Source organism: Micromesistius poutassou, assembly GCF_964030765.1.
Source record: "Micromesistius poutassou genome assembly, chromosome: 6".
Classification (NCBI taxonomy): domain Eukaryota; kingdom Metazoa; phylum Chordata; class Actinopteri; order Gadiformes; family Gadidae; genus Micromesistius; species Micromesistius poutassou.
In genome coordinates this window covers 3438434-3451945 of record NC_140276.1, presented here as the reverse complement: position 1 = coordinate 3451945, position 13512 = coordinate 3438434, and the positions used below count along the sequence as shown (strand labels likewise).

Here is a 13512-nt window from a genome sequence, read left to right as displayed (position 1 = left end):
ACACGTAGGCCTTTGGATGCATTTCAGTCTCAAAACGTGTTGATACATTTTTTTTGGGGGGGGGGGACGACACACACTGCCATTAAAAAAAAAATAGGAGAAGCCTTTTACGCAATTGATCATCACTTTGTTGTCCAATAGCCTGTGAGCACAACAATGAAATCGTTTCCAAACAAAATCATTTTAAACACACGCTGGCTGGCACGGAACCCGTGAGACTTGTGCAGGTGTGTGAGCTGCAGACTGTGTGTTGTCTACGGCAGCACCATTTTAACAACAGCGAGCAGCACGGCCACGCAAGTCCCGCCCGCATCCCCCTCGGCCCAGTGGTTTAATAGCAGCGTACCCGGCTAGGGATTGGAGCCGCAGCCTGTCTGTAGATGAGCCCACCCTCCGTCTACAATGTATACTGAGCAGGGGAACCGAGCCAGACGGTGACGAGAACAGGTCCTCGGTCATTATCAGCCGCCTGTCACCCGAGGAGGACTCCACAATAGACCGCCACCACGCACCGCCAGCAGACAGACGCCTACGCCGCGACACTCATCATAATCATAATAATAATAATAATATTTATAATAATAATAATTGCCCTAATAACCACCGCGATGGAAGGAGACATGCAGCCCGCAGACGAGGGGCCCTGCGCGCCCAAGATGTGCAGACAACAACAGCGGGGTCCGTGCAGCAGCCTCAAACCCTTCCAAAGTAAGCGCTCGGCGGGTAAGTCGCGCTTTGACAGGTCGGCTATGGTGGAGGTCCCCCTCTTAGGTGGTGGCGGCGGTGGTGCTGATGATGGTGGTGGCGGAGGAGGCGGACAGCATCACTTCAGTTACAACCCCGGGCAGCCGCATCCCTTCACCTCGTCGCATCACCAACAGAGGGTGCAGCAGCAGCAGCCACAGCACCACCAGACCACCGCCACTATCAGTAGTAGCCAGCAGCATCACTCGGCTCCACCACAACAGCAGCAGCATCGCTTCCATTGTAGTGAGAACAGGCCCAGCAGTAGAGCCGCGACGTCCACCTCGGCAGCGGGGAGCAGCGCGGTCGGCTGCCCCCAGCGGCGCCCCGGGAGCGGGGGCGGGGAGCGGGGAGCGCCGCGTCCCGACCCCGGCTTCTCACCTGGGAGAGCCGCTCTGGTCGCGTCCCCAGACTGCAGCTACGGAATCAGCTCAGGTACCCGAGACTTGTTGAGTATCAGTGATTTCAAGTGTTTCAAACAAGAGTGTTTCAAACGGACTGCTATGGTCAGAAAAATAGTCGTAATATCCTTTGTATTCTCTTTTTTTTTAATGTATTATGTTTTTTAATGTATTATGGTAGTGTAGCCTATATGACACTTTTTTTTTAAAAATGATTTATAAAATATAGGTCCTATTTACAGGACCTAACTATTTATACATAGTTAGAATTTGAGACTACACTTGGTGGCAGCATACTGGATCATATGTTTATCCTCCATAGCTATCATTATTTAACTGTAGTGCCTCCTTTGTCTAACGTTGCTCGTGTTTTTCCATCTTCTTCTCTGTTCGCAGTGATTGATTTTGTGGTGCTGGTGGTGGGGCTTGGGGGGAGTGGGGGTGGGGGGGGGGGGGATGGGGTTATGTTCCACTAATCAAAAAATGAGATACTTCAGTTGCATGTGCACGTCCCCACCGCTGCTCAAGAGCATTGTTTAATGATATACGTCTGAGTGGCCTGTGTGCGTGTGTGTGTGTGTGTGTGTGTGTGTGTGTGTGTGTGTGTGTGTGTATGCGGGTGTGTGTGTGTGTGTGTGTGTGTCAAAACGAACCCGCAATGAGAGATGAAAGCGATGGACCGAATCTCTGCAGTCACTAAATTAAACATTTGACGTCTCATCAGGCTAATCAGATATTAATCTCGTTATACCGTCAGCAGCTGCAGTGGACTGGTTTAGCTGGCGGTTATCCTGTCTCCGCAGCCAATCAGACGCTCAATCTACAACAGCTCATAATCTATATTAGTCTACACATGAGACGGGGCTGTGGGTGTGTGGAGCACAGTGAGATTTAAAGAAGAGGGGAGGCCTGTCTATCTTCTAGAGAGAGAGAGAGAGGGGGGGGGGGAGACAGACAGACAGACAGACAGACAGACAGAGAGAGACAGAGAGAGACACAGAGAGACAGAGAGACAAAGAGAGAGGGGGAGACAGAGAGAGAGAGACAGAGAGAGATAGAGAGAGGGGGAGACAGAGAGAGAGAGAGACAGACAGGGGGGGACAGTGAGAGAGAGAGAGAGAGAGACAGACAGAAAGAGGGGGAGACAGTGAGAGGGGGAGACAGAGAGAGGGGAAGACGGACAGAGAGAGAGACAGAGAGAGGGGGAGTCAGAGAGAGAGAGAGAGAGGGGGGGAGACAGAGAGAGAGAGAGAGGGAGACAGAGAGAGGGGGAGACAGAGACAGAGGGAGATGAATAGATGGATAGCGACAGAGAACGACAGAGAGAGAGACACAAACAGATTGACAAAGTAAAAAAGAGACAGCAAACAGTGAGTGATCGATAGCTATAGATAGTGGAGAGAGAGAGATAAACAGAGAAAAGGAGCAACAGAGCGTTACATAAGTGAGGTACGAATGAAGGATGTGGCGGTGAGATCACAGCGACGTGAACTACATTCAGAGGCCCCCAGAACTCAGAGAGTTGAGATTAAAATAAACGGGGCCTCTGCCGAGCATGTTGTTTTTTTAATGACGTTTTATGAGGCTTCAGCACATCCACCGAGCCTGTCGGAGGGGGGGGGGGTGGGGGGGGAGGGGGGGGGGCGGCAATATCAAACACATCTCGCTGGGAACATGGAGACGGCACGCATATTAATAAACACGGCACATCTGCGGCAGTCTGATAGACACGTCCCGACGGCTGGAGAAGCAGTCGACACGGTCTCTATATCTGTGTGTTATGTGTGTGTGTGTGTGTGTGTGTGTGTGTGTGTGTGTGTGTGTGAGTGAGTGCATGTGCGTCAGCGTGCATGTGTGTGTGTGTGTGTCTGCGCGTGTGTGTGTGTGTGTGTGTGTGTGTGTGCGTGCGTGCGTGCGTGCGTGCGTGTGTGTGTGTGTGTGTGTGTGTGTGTGCGCGCGCACGCACACGCCAGTGGTTAATACCTATGTGCCACCGACCGACTCATAATCGTTAGAGTGAGGTGGACTTGTGAGATCATCTCATTGGGGGGGGGGGGGGGGGGAGGGGGGGGCGGGGGGCTTCATGCTCAGTAGCTTCATGCTGATTTCTGCCCCAGAGGTTCACAGAAATTCATTTCCTCATCGTGATATGTCATATTTTAATTTTTTTAATTTTATATGAAGGAGTGACACAGATCTGATGGCTTTTCAGTCAAAGCAAATACAGCGAATAAAAACAGTTGAGCAGGCAAGATGGACTGGGGAGAGGAAATCGTTGACGCGCAAATCGCACTGACACCTAACCTTTGTTGTTGCTGTCGTTGATTTAACTGTGGTATTAATATGGTACAGGAAACCGACCTTCTGTGGTCTGTAAACACACCCGATGCTTCACATCCTGAGCACAGGTCACACTTTTTGCATGCAGCTGACAAATAAAATGACAGCTTTGTCATTTGAACAGCACCACTGCATTGTTAGAATATGTGTATAATAATGAGCAGGTAGGGGGTTTCAAACCGAGAACCTTATGAACGGCAACCCTATTAACCACTAGACGGTGGTCAGGCCTGACAATAGACATCAAAGTAAAGTGTGTAAAGACTGAAAATACACAAAAAGCAACACAAGACAACCCTGTTGCAGAGTAACCAGTGGCTCTTGTTCCTCCGTGCCTCCGTCCCCAGAGAACCGGCTGATCCTGGACGCCTTTGCCCAGCAGTGCAGCCGCGTGCTCAGCCTCCTGAACAACGGACGGCTGATGGAGCCCTCCTGCTCCACCTCCTCCTCCTCCTCCTCCTCCCCCCCCACCATCAAGCAGGAGGACGGGCCGGGGGGCCAGCCCCACGACGACCCCTGCCTGGGGACGCCCCGGGAGGAGAGCTCCTCCACCACCGACCCCGAGGGGGAGGCCCGGCGCAGCCAGTGGAACCAGCAGCAGACCTCCGCCTTCCTGCGCATCTTCACCGACTCCCTCCAGAACTACCTGCTCTCCGGGCCCAAGCCGCCGAAGAACCAGGGCCCGGCGGGCCAGCCGGGGGGCCCCGAGGAAGAGCAGTGCCCGGTGGCGGAGCCCGGCTCCGGGGTGTCCCCGCAGGGGCACCAGGCCCTGGGAGGCTGGAGCTCCCCGGCTCCGTCCGAGTCGTACCTTCACCCTTCGTCCACTCTGCCCGGGGAGGAGGAGGAGGAGGAGGAGGAGGAGAGCTGCTGTCCGCGCTGCCTGGAGTTGGAGCAGGAGGTGCTGTCTCTGCAGCAGGAGAACGAGGAGCTGCGGAATAAGCTGGAGAACATACCAGGTGCGGTGGTGTTGGCTGTGTTGTCTGTCAGTAGACCCGATGATCCCGTTGCTTCAACAGGTAGAGATAGGTCGGACCCCCTTTAGGGGTGTAGGTGTCCGTACAATTGACACAGAAAGGAAAGACAGGTTAGGTTGATGGGTTCCTACAATTCTACAATACAATACACTTATTAGATCTATAACGCATTCTTTCTTTCACCTCATCTTCTCATCTTCTCCTCTCCTTTTGCATGAATGCCCTGTCAAAGTGGAGAGACAATGGGACACATTCCCGCTGAACGGATCGTGGCTTTGGTTAGAGGAGAGAGGAGGCGAGAGGAGGATATAGGAAACGATATTAGGAGGCCCTCTCTCAAAGGCCCTTTTAGGGGAACTAGGTTGAGGAACTAGAGAGGGGACAAACGGGTCACGTAGAGGTGGACTATAGTTAGTAGAAATGTGAGACACTACAGTTCAAGTCAGGGTTAAGTCTCAAAGGGTTTCAAGGGCCCATTTCCAGTTCAATTAGCGGGGAACTCCTAACCTAAGGCTGAAAGAGCCAGTGGGAAAAGGAGGGAAACCCTGGAAATGAGTGATCCAATCTTCTATGGTGGCTAGGAACCTATTTTATACCGTCTATTTTGGAGACGATAATTACACTTTTATAATTTGGCGGCGCCTAAGGAATACAATTGGGGCGGTATTTGATACCTGGCTGCCATTCAATTCAGATTGGATGGTAAAATAATGTAGATTAATAGTATGTGTGCCCCAGACCTTGTTATCTATTTCATTATCTTCCTTCTTTCACTGTTCATTGGTTTATGGCACTCTAACACTAGGGTAAAAACTAGCATGCAAGCTAATGGGCCCCCTAATTAATTTCATTCCTATGCGTACATTTACAGTCAGCAAAACACATATTGACAATCATAGCAAAATGGTAAAAAAAAAAATCCTTGAATGAATAATAACCTAGGAATAAACGGTGTATTTTGATACAGCTCCATGTCAGAATGTTCTGGACTACTTCCGGTCGGTCCTGCAGTTCCACAACCAGCTGGTTCAGCCCATTCCAGAGGAGCCGCTGACAGAGGTAACATCAAGCATTACCTACCTCTTTCAAGCTTTTCCAAATTCATACCATTTTGTACATGGAATTGGACCACGTGCATTGATCGGGATAGTCTGTTGAAGGTATCTGGCTTATTTTTACAGGAAGAAGAACGTCAAACAGTCTTCGAGGTTGGTGTTTTATTTTTATTGAAAATCACTTGAATGAGAATGAGAAGCCCACATATTATTCCAGTTAAAGAGTTTGGTTCAAATTTAGAGTAAAAACATTGACGTTTGACAGTTCTGTAAACACATATTCATGCAAATTGAAATTGCAATCAATGTGGAGTATATAGACATTAGCATTTTATGTTATTTTTATGTACATACAATATAATTGTATTGGAAAATATAGTAACACAACATATTGATGGTTTTCTTCTACAAACAAAACTGCTTAGAAAACACAGGGACAAATCATTTTTAAGGACCATGAACGACTTTGAGCTGACTTCCGTCACACCGTTTCAAAGTCTGAAAGCCAACCGAGACTCCCTGAGTCTCTTAGAAATCCTCCTCTCACCGCCCCCCCTCCCTCTCACCGCCCCCCCCCCCTTCCTTCTTACCGTCCGCTCCCTTCCTCTTCAGGGCAGCAAGCAGCTCCTGGGGAACTACCCTCTGTTCATCACCAACAAGCAGTGGGACGAGGCCGTCAACTCCTCCAAGAAGGACGGCCGGCGGCTGCTGCGCTACCTGATCCGCTTCGTGTTCACCACCGACGAGCTCAAGTACTCCTGCGGCCTGGGCAAGAGGAAGCGCTCGGTCCACTCGGGAGAACCCGGCCTGGAACGCCGTCCCCTCAACCCGGTCAAGGTCAGCTGCCTCAGAGGTGAGGATGAGGATGGTGGTGAGGATGATGATGATGATGAGGATGATGGTGGTGGTGATGATGATGATGATGAGGATGATGATGATGATGATGATGGTGAGGATGCATACGATGATGATGATGATGCATATGATGATGATGATGGTGGTGGTGGTGGTGGTGGTGGTGGTGGTGGTGATGATGATGTAATGCTAAAGGTGATGGTGTTGCTAACCTTGATGATGTTGATAAGGATTAATTCATTCATTCAATAATAATTAGTAAGTACTCAAAGATACATAAATAAAAGTCCCAGTAGTAGAGTAAGTAGGGCCTATCAAACAAATGTCTATAAAAGTCCCAGTCGAACATTAGTAAGGTATATCAGAAAAAAAACAGAGATAGAGAGGTAAACATTAAAAGCTATTTAAAAAATGTGCGTCTTGCCCGATGTTTTGAAGGAAACAAAAATGTATATAATTTAAAGCTGCAAGCAGCATTAACCGGTGTCAAGGACGCAGCTTTGTGCAGCCGCCTGCTGCACACAATTAAGGAAATTGTGAATTAATTGAGTCTACTATACAAGGTCACTTTAGGTTATAACTCATAGTCGAATTTGCGACCCTTCTGCCTATTTTCTGAGTGTGAGATAGGACCCCCAATTAAGCCAAAGCGCCCCCACTGCTGGAAGTAGTCAACCTATGATGGTGATTTTATTTCATGCAATTTCTCAGACCCGACTGCTGAAAACGCAGACCAGCCCATTACAGCCAACGGCCCCAAAGTCAACACAGTGTGTGTAGTGCAGGACAGTGCATGGACAGTGCATCCTCTGCTGGTAGTAGAACACCATTGCTGAGTAGTAGACCATATGCTCAAGGATTGTGCCTTCACTGCCGGAAGCAGTAGACCACTGCTTAGTAGTAGACCATAGACAAGCTGTTTACTCAGACCATATCAGGTATTGGATGGGATTATCATTCGACCCATGGATCTTCTGCTTGCAGAAGTGTGCTCTAAACGCAGAGCTATTGATGGACAATTACCAGCAGTGGGAGAACAGTGCATGTTTTAGAAATGGGCATTTTCCCCACCCTAAGTTTCTTAATTTACTCTGGCATTCGTTTGGATTTCATGGCAAAAATGGGATGCATGTAGGGTGAGGTTGATTCTGTGATAATTTTTTACATTTTGAGTTTGCGTCCTCCAAAATGTAGGTCTTGTTGAAGCCGTCAAAAAATGAGGTCCCTTTTGGGATTAGATCTTTGACATTCTGCCTTTACGGCTGGTGCTCTACCCACAGAGCTATTAACAGACATGTCAAGTAAGTGTGTGTTTTAGTCAAAGACATTTTTGCAACGTTACAAACGAATGAAGTGAAAACCTATTTTATTTTGATCTGAATGCTAGAGGACATGGGGATAATCTCAAATCACTGCAGGCCGGCTGCAGCTTTTTTCGCCGCAACCCCATGCCGCGGTTTAAATTAATGGTTGAACGCATGGCACTCACACTGTCTGGTTTTAATGGAAATAATTTCCATGTAGGGTAAGATTGATTCAATGACTATTATTTTTATATGTATATTGATGTATTCATTCGTTGACTTATTCTCCAGGTGCCTTGATTTCCCTCGCTCTCTCTAACCCCACCCACCCCCTACCATCCCTCCCTTCCTCCCTTCCTCCCTTCCTCCCCTAGAGTTCATCCGGATGCACTGTGCCTCCAACCCCGACTGGTGGATGCCGTCGGAGGAGCAGATCAACAAGGTATTCAGCGATGCGGTGGGCCACGCCCGGCAGGGCCGCGCCGTGGCCAGCTTCCTGGGCGGTGGCGGCGGTGGCGGCGGCGGCGGTGGTGGCGGAGGTAGCAGCGGTGGCAGCAACAGCAGCACCAGCAGCCTGTACATGGAGGGCTACGACGCACACCTGTCCCAGCCCGACGAGCTCTACCTGAAGGGCTGTCACAACGGCGGCCAGGCCGACTAGAGGCAGGAGTCAGGGCGGATTCAGACCCAATCAGGCTGAGTCAGGCCGAGTCAGGGGCGAATTCAGACCCAATCAGGCCGAGTCAGGGGCGAATTCAGACCGAATCAGGCGATGTGGCGATTAGAGGAAACTGCTGCAGCGATGTGGGCGTGTCAGTTCATGACCTACTTGTGTGACAGTCTGTTGTTCGTAGAATGTTGTTATGTTGGGTACTTAAACCACTCCTTCACATCAGGGCTGTACGGCTCTGAAAAGGACAACAGGGCGGCGATCAGTCTCTCTTCCATCTTCACAGTTGCGCGGCGTGCTACAATGCTAACGCTACAATGTAAACAAGGTCCTTCTTCCCGTGGGCGTCTTCCGGGTCTGATCACCGGCTTACATTGTTGGTCCTCGCAACGTGACGTCAGGTTGCCTTGCTCCAAAAGTTGATTTGGTTTCAACTCTTGGCCTCAGTCGGCTGCATTTTATTTTTAGAACCAAACGCAGAACGCACTACTCGCAGTAGTGCGTTCTCTCAATTTGTATTTTTTTGCCTCAACGCCTGAGTTGAATGAGCCCTTTAACATCCTTGCTTTGCATTCACGGTTCTTCTTACGTCAGTGATTATGCACGCAGACTGCCAGACAAGATTTTGCGGTGCATAAATCCATTGCCATCGGGTGATTTTTATCATTATGAGAGGATGATCGGGTTAATCCTGCTAATTTGATCTACCGAACCAGATCCACAATGATCTCACTGCTGGCATGAATCAACCAGCAAACGTAGCCTGTGTAGCAGATGTCCCCCCCCCCCATCCATGGCAACCTTCCAGTGCCCTGCAGTGAGGGGAGGTGTGTAGAGAGGGCCGCATCAGCTGCAGGGACGCAGATGACTTTAGTCGTGTTCTTTAGTCGTCTTTGTGTGTTATTCAACACAGGAGTATGAATCAGCCTGTAGGAGTTGGAGTACACTTTTGAACCTGAACCGTATTATTGTATAAATAATGACCGTTATCTGTCACTTTACATGGGGGAAAGGGGAGGGTATCGTTGAAGCATTCCAGAGACACTCCGATCCAATGTATCTACTTTTACTGTTAAGAACTTTTCAAAGTTGTCCCTTTTTTTTTTTGCGTAATTTTGTACATTGGTATCTTTTTTTACATTATTTTGTTACAAGGGAGCCTTGGATTTTTACATAAGAAAGATAGATTGTCTTCCATGTGCATTTTCTTTCATGAGAAGTTGGGTCATATCAGTGTTTGGTAAATGTTTAACCGGACCAAAATAGACAAGTGAAACTGTTCAATCTATTCCTTTTTTCAGCATTTTAAAACTATGCCTTGAGAGTATTACAGTTCATAAGTCATCAAATGACTCAAATGGGAGTTGAGTTGTTTGAGTCAGTGTCATCCATCTGAAGCTAAACACTTACTGTAGACTTACACCTTCACTGAGCTTAAATAGCATTTGTGTATTCTCTCAGTGCACGATCCAGATGGCTTTGGTCGATTGACCTCCTCAGCGTTAGTGCCTGTGACAACTGAAAGAGCGACACAACATGTTTTCCTACCACCTACAGTAAAAGTTCAACATAAAACACGCTGTTATTTAGTTTACTTTTTATGGAACAAACACTGACCCCTGGAGGAGTTTAAGAAAAGTGCATAATTAGGTAGATTTGTGTCTTTATTATGGAATCAAAGAGAATAGGTTTGAGAGCAAAACTATCGACACTGCAATCAAATGTTTTATTGCAAGTAAAATAAATGTGATTAAAAATGTATTAATGGGAATCCAAAAGTTTTGTTTGCAAATCCAAAAGTTTTGTTTGCGAATCCAAAAGTTTTGCTTGCGAATCCAAAAGTTTTGTTTGCGAATCCAAAAGTTTTGCTTGCAAATCCAAAAGTTTTGCTTGCGAATCCAAAAGTTTGTTTGCGAATCCAAAAGTTTTGTTTGCTGTTGAGCTGAATCTCATGGGCGGGACCTACGGCGAAAGATGTAAGACACGTCTCTATTGGCCAGTCTCGATCGGAGTAACAGCTTGGCAACATCCACAGTTAGTAACGAGAGAGGGCGTTTTGAAGTCCATGATGAGACCGAGCGGGACTCGGGAGAGGAGTTGCCAAGCTGTCACTCCGATCGAAACTGGCCAATAGAGTGTCTTACATCTTTCGGCGTAGGTCCCGCCCACGAGATTCAGCTCAACAGCAAGCAAAACTTTTGGATTCGCAAGCAAAACTTTTGGATTTGCAAGCAAAACTTTTGGATTCGCAAACAAAACTTTTGGATTCGCAAGCAAAACTTTTGGATTCGCAAACAAAACTTTTGGATTCGCAAACAAAACTTTTGAATTCGCAAGCAAAACTTTTGGATTCGCAAGCAAAACTTTTGGATTCGCAAACAAAACTTTTGGATTCCCATTAATACATTTCTAATCACATTTATTTTACTTGCAATAAAACATTTTTTGATTGCAGTGTCGATAGTTTTGCTCTCAAATCTATTTTTTGATTGCAGTGTGGAAAGTTTTGCTCTCAAACCTATTCTGTTTGATTGCATAATAAAGACACAAATCTACCTCCATACAATTCCCTCTTGAATCATTCCAGTAGAAGGCTAGTGGAAAACAGATTTTTATGAATCAATGATAACGGGCCTCCTACCATTGTGTTACATAGACTTGAATAACAAAAACATTGTTTTATATACTGTGTGTCTTATAATAGTTAGTGTATAAGACATGTATCGGAGCTCTTTCACAATGATTGTTGAGCCCAGAAAAACAGAACTGGCAGTTATACATACGATTGTATTTCAGTTCCATCATTTAATATTTTATTTAAATAATTGTATTTTTGGTTATCATGGTTGACATTTGTTCTATTCTATAATGTATTTGAAAAGGACTGCAGTTTATATATTGCTTTGTTTTTATCACTGTGTTTAACCAAACTTAGCTTTTGGAATCTGAAATACCTTTTAGACTAGAGGTTATTGAGAATGTATGTGCACTCAACGCAGTTTGTTTCTAGTCTACTAGGATGCTAGTACTAGTATTCGGGACTGCCAGACTGTAAATTATTAATGATATTTGTTTCGGAAGTATTTCAGCTAAAGAAATGTGTTGCTCTGGAAACATGTATACTGCCCCACCACCACCACACACATCCTAAAGCTCTCTGAATTGTTTTATAATCGTTTGGAGAGAGCAAGCAAACAACACACACCACCATGGGACTAATTAGAAACAAGATGGTATCTTGTTTTTTACACCCAAATTTGTCCAATGTCTGACTGTCCCAGATTTAGTACTGGCCTTCATGCTGATAACATAAACCCATTTACAAGGGGAAAATAAACACCAGTTCCTTGTAAACCATATATATATATTATATTATATTATTGTGTACAGTGTTGCTGTATACTACTGAATGAAGTAGAAAAGTGCCACAGAACTTTTGCCGATTAGTTTCTGTAATCATATACTGTTCTGAATGTGAGCATTTATATGTGCTATCTTTTATTCTCCAAAGTTGCTGTTGTCAACACTGTGAAATGTCAAGTTGTTTTTTTACGAAACAATTTAAATAAGACTTCGATTTTTATTTATTCTGAAATAAAAATGTAATATCTATCAAAATTCATGGTAGGCTACACTGGTTATGTGATATGGGAGAATTAGAAAAAAAAGCTAGTATTGGGAATTGAGGTCCAGGGAGGTCCTCTTTCTGTCTATTTATTAATCCTACAGACATAACAGTTGAGCACCAACCATTGTGTGAAAATACAGGAAAGAGGTTTTAGGCCACTAGGTTTCTTGGCCACTAATTATAGTAAACAAGCAGCTCCCATGCAGTTTCAGAATGGCTGCTATTGCAAAGTACACTGTATAGGCCAACATTGACAAGTATAGTGTGGTGAATGACGCCAGAGGAGGGCCAAGGAAATTCGATTGGATCTACACGAAAGCGGTGGGGGGTTTGCAATCAATGCACAGCACGGTGTCCGGTTTATCAGGGCAAGGTCACCGGGTGGATGAGCCCATGCATGCATAGGCGAAACAGCGTCGCTCTCTCATAACGCGGTGCGATGGTTGGCCACCAGATGGCGCTAGAGCAGCGAACAGCCGCGGCAGCAGGGATGATACAGCAATAGTCTGCAGGCGCAGACAAGAAATTAACGTTAACATGTGAATGTAAACAAACATTGACGTCATGTTAACAAGCAATAATAATTTTGAGCATGCATTGTATTGGAAATTTACGTGTTACTCACAATCGACGTATTCGTTTTATTTATTAGGCTATTCTGAATAGATGTTATCTTCTTTTCCACAGAGAATTAGTCTTTTTGGCTTAGAGAAGATTGGCTTCTTTGGGGGGCTTAAGTTTAACAAAACAGCCCATTGTGTTGTTGTATACCTCTCTAATAACATATGTGATATTAAGCCTACAACTAAAACTTGCTCAAATGTCATGATTCAGACCTATGTGTAAGGTAAAATAAGAACACAGCATTGCCTAATATTGATGCCTTTGTTAGCCACACATGGCATTGAAATAGTTGCCATCATGGAGGGATGAGTTGGATAATGAGGGGTCCGCCCATGTACTGTAGTCACCCAATGATGCCCGCTGCCAACCCAGTTACCGCATTCTGTATCCCATGACAAACGGCTCCAACATTCCCAAACGCGTCTCCCCGACGAGGACTCCATGTCTCCTGCAGCATGCATGCTGCAGCACGACTACACTTTTCGGATAAGACTTTTTGGTGACGGTTCTCCGTTTGTTTCGCTTGCTCTGCGGCATCCATTGCAGGGCTGCTGCATGCGGGACTTATTTGGGAGAGGGGCGGGTCGGGCCATGCCTTAAACTAGTTTGAGGAGTGTATGTAAACTGCACACATGCGTGGATGTACCGTTCATGTTAAGTATTGACTTTTGCTTGGCTCTCGTCGTCCGTACTTGTGTCCGGGCGGGACATTGTATTACATGGGAGGAATGGCATGTGACTACTTAGACCGCAAGCAGGCCTTTCGCTTCTGCTGCTGGACTTGACGTCGCTAAAAACATCCCCAAATCGTGAGCTCCGTGTGTGTACTTTCGGATAGACATTCTGCGCAAGACACACGTTGACTTCGAGCGGACGGCAGGCGAGGCGAGGCGAGCCGAGGCGGGACGACACCGCTG

At 46.6% G+C, this 13512-nt stretch overlaps 1 protein-coding gene across 1 annotated transcript; it reads left to right on the top strand.

Annotated features, from left to right (window-relative positions):
- Positions 1-608: 608 nt before the first annotated feature.
- bend4 (BEN domain containing 4) lies at positions 609-8334 on the top strand (the record flags this gene model as incomplete). The annotated part of the gene is made up of 6 exons (XM_084469596.1): positions 609-1179; positions 3833-4441; positions 5427-5518; positions 5641-5667; positions 6127-6367; positions 8048-8334. The coding sequence occupies 6 exons, from the start codon at positions 609-611 to the stop codon at positions 8332-8334; spliced, it is 1827 nt and encodes a 608-aa protein (XP_084325722.1).
- Between the last annotated feature and the right edge of the window lie 5178 nt (positions 8335-13512).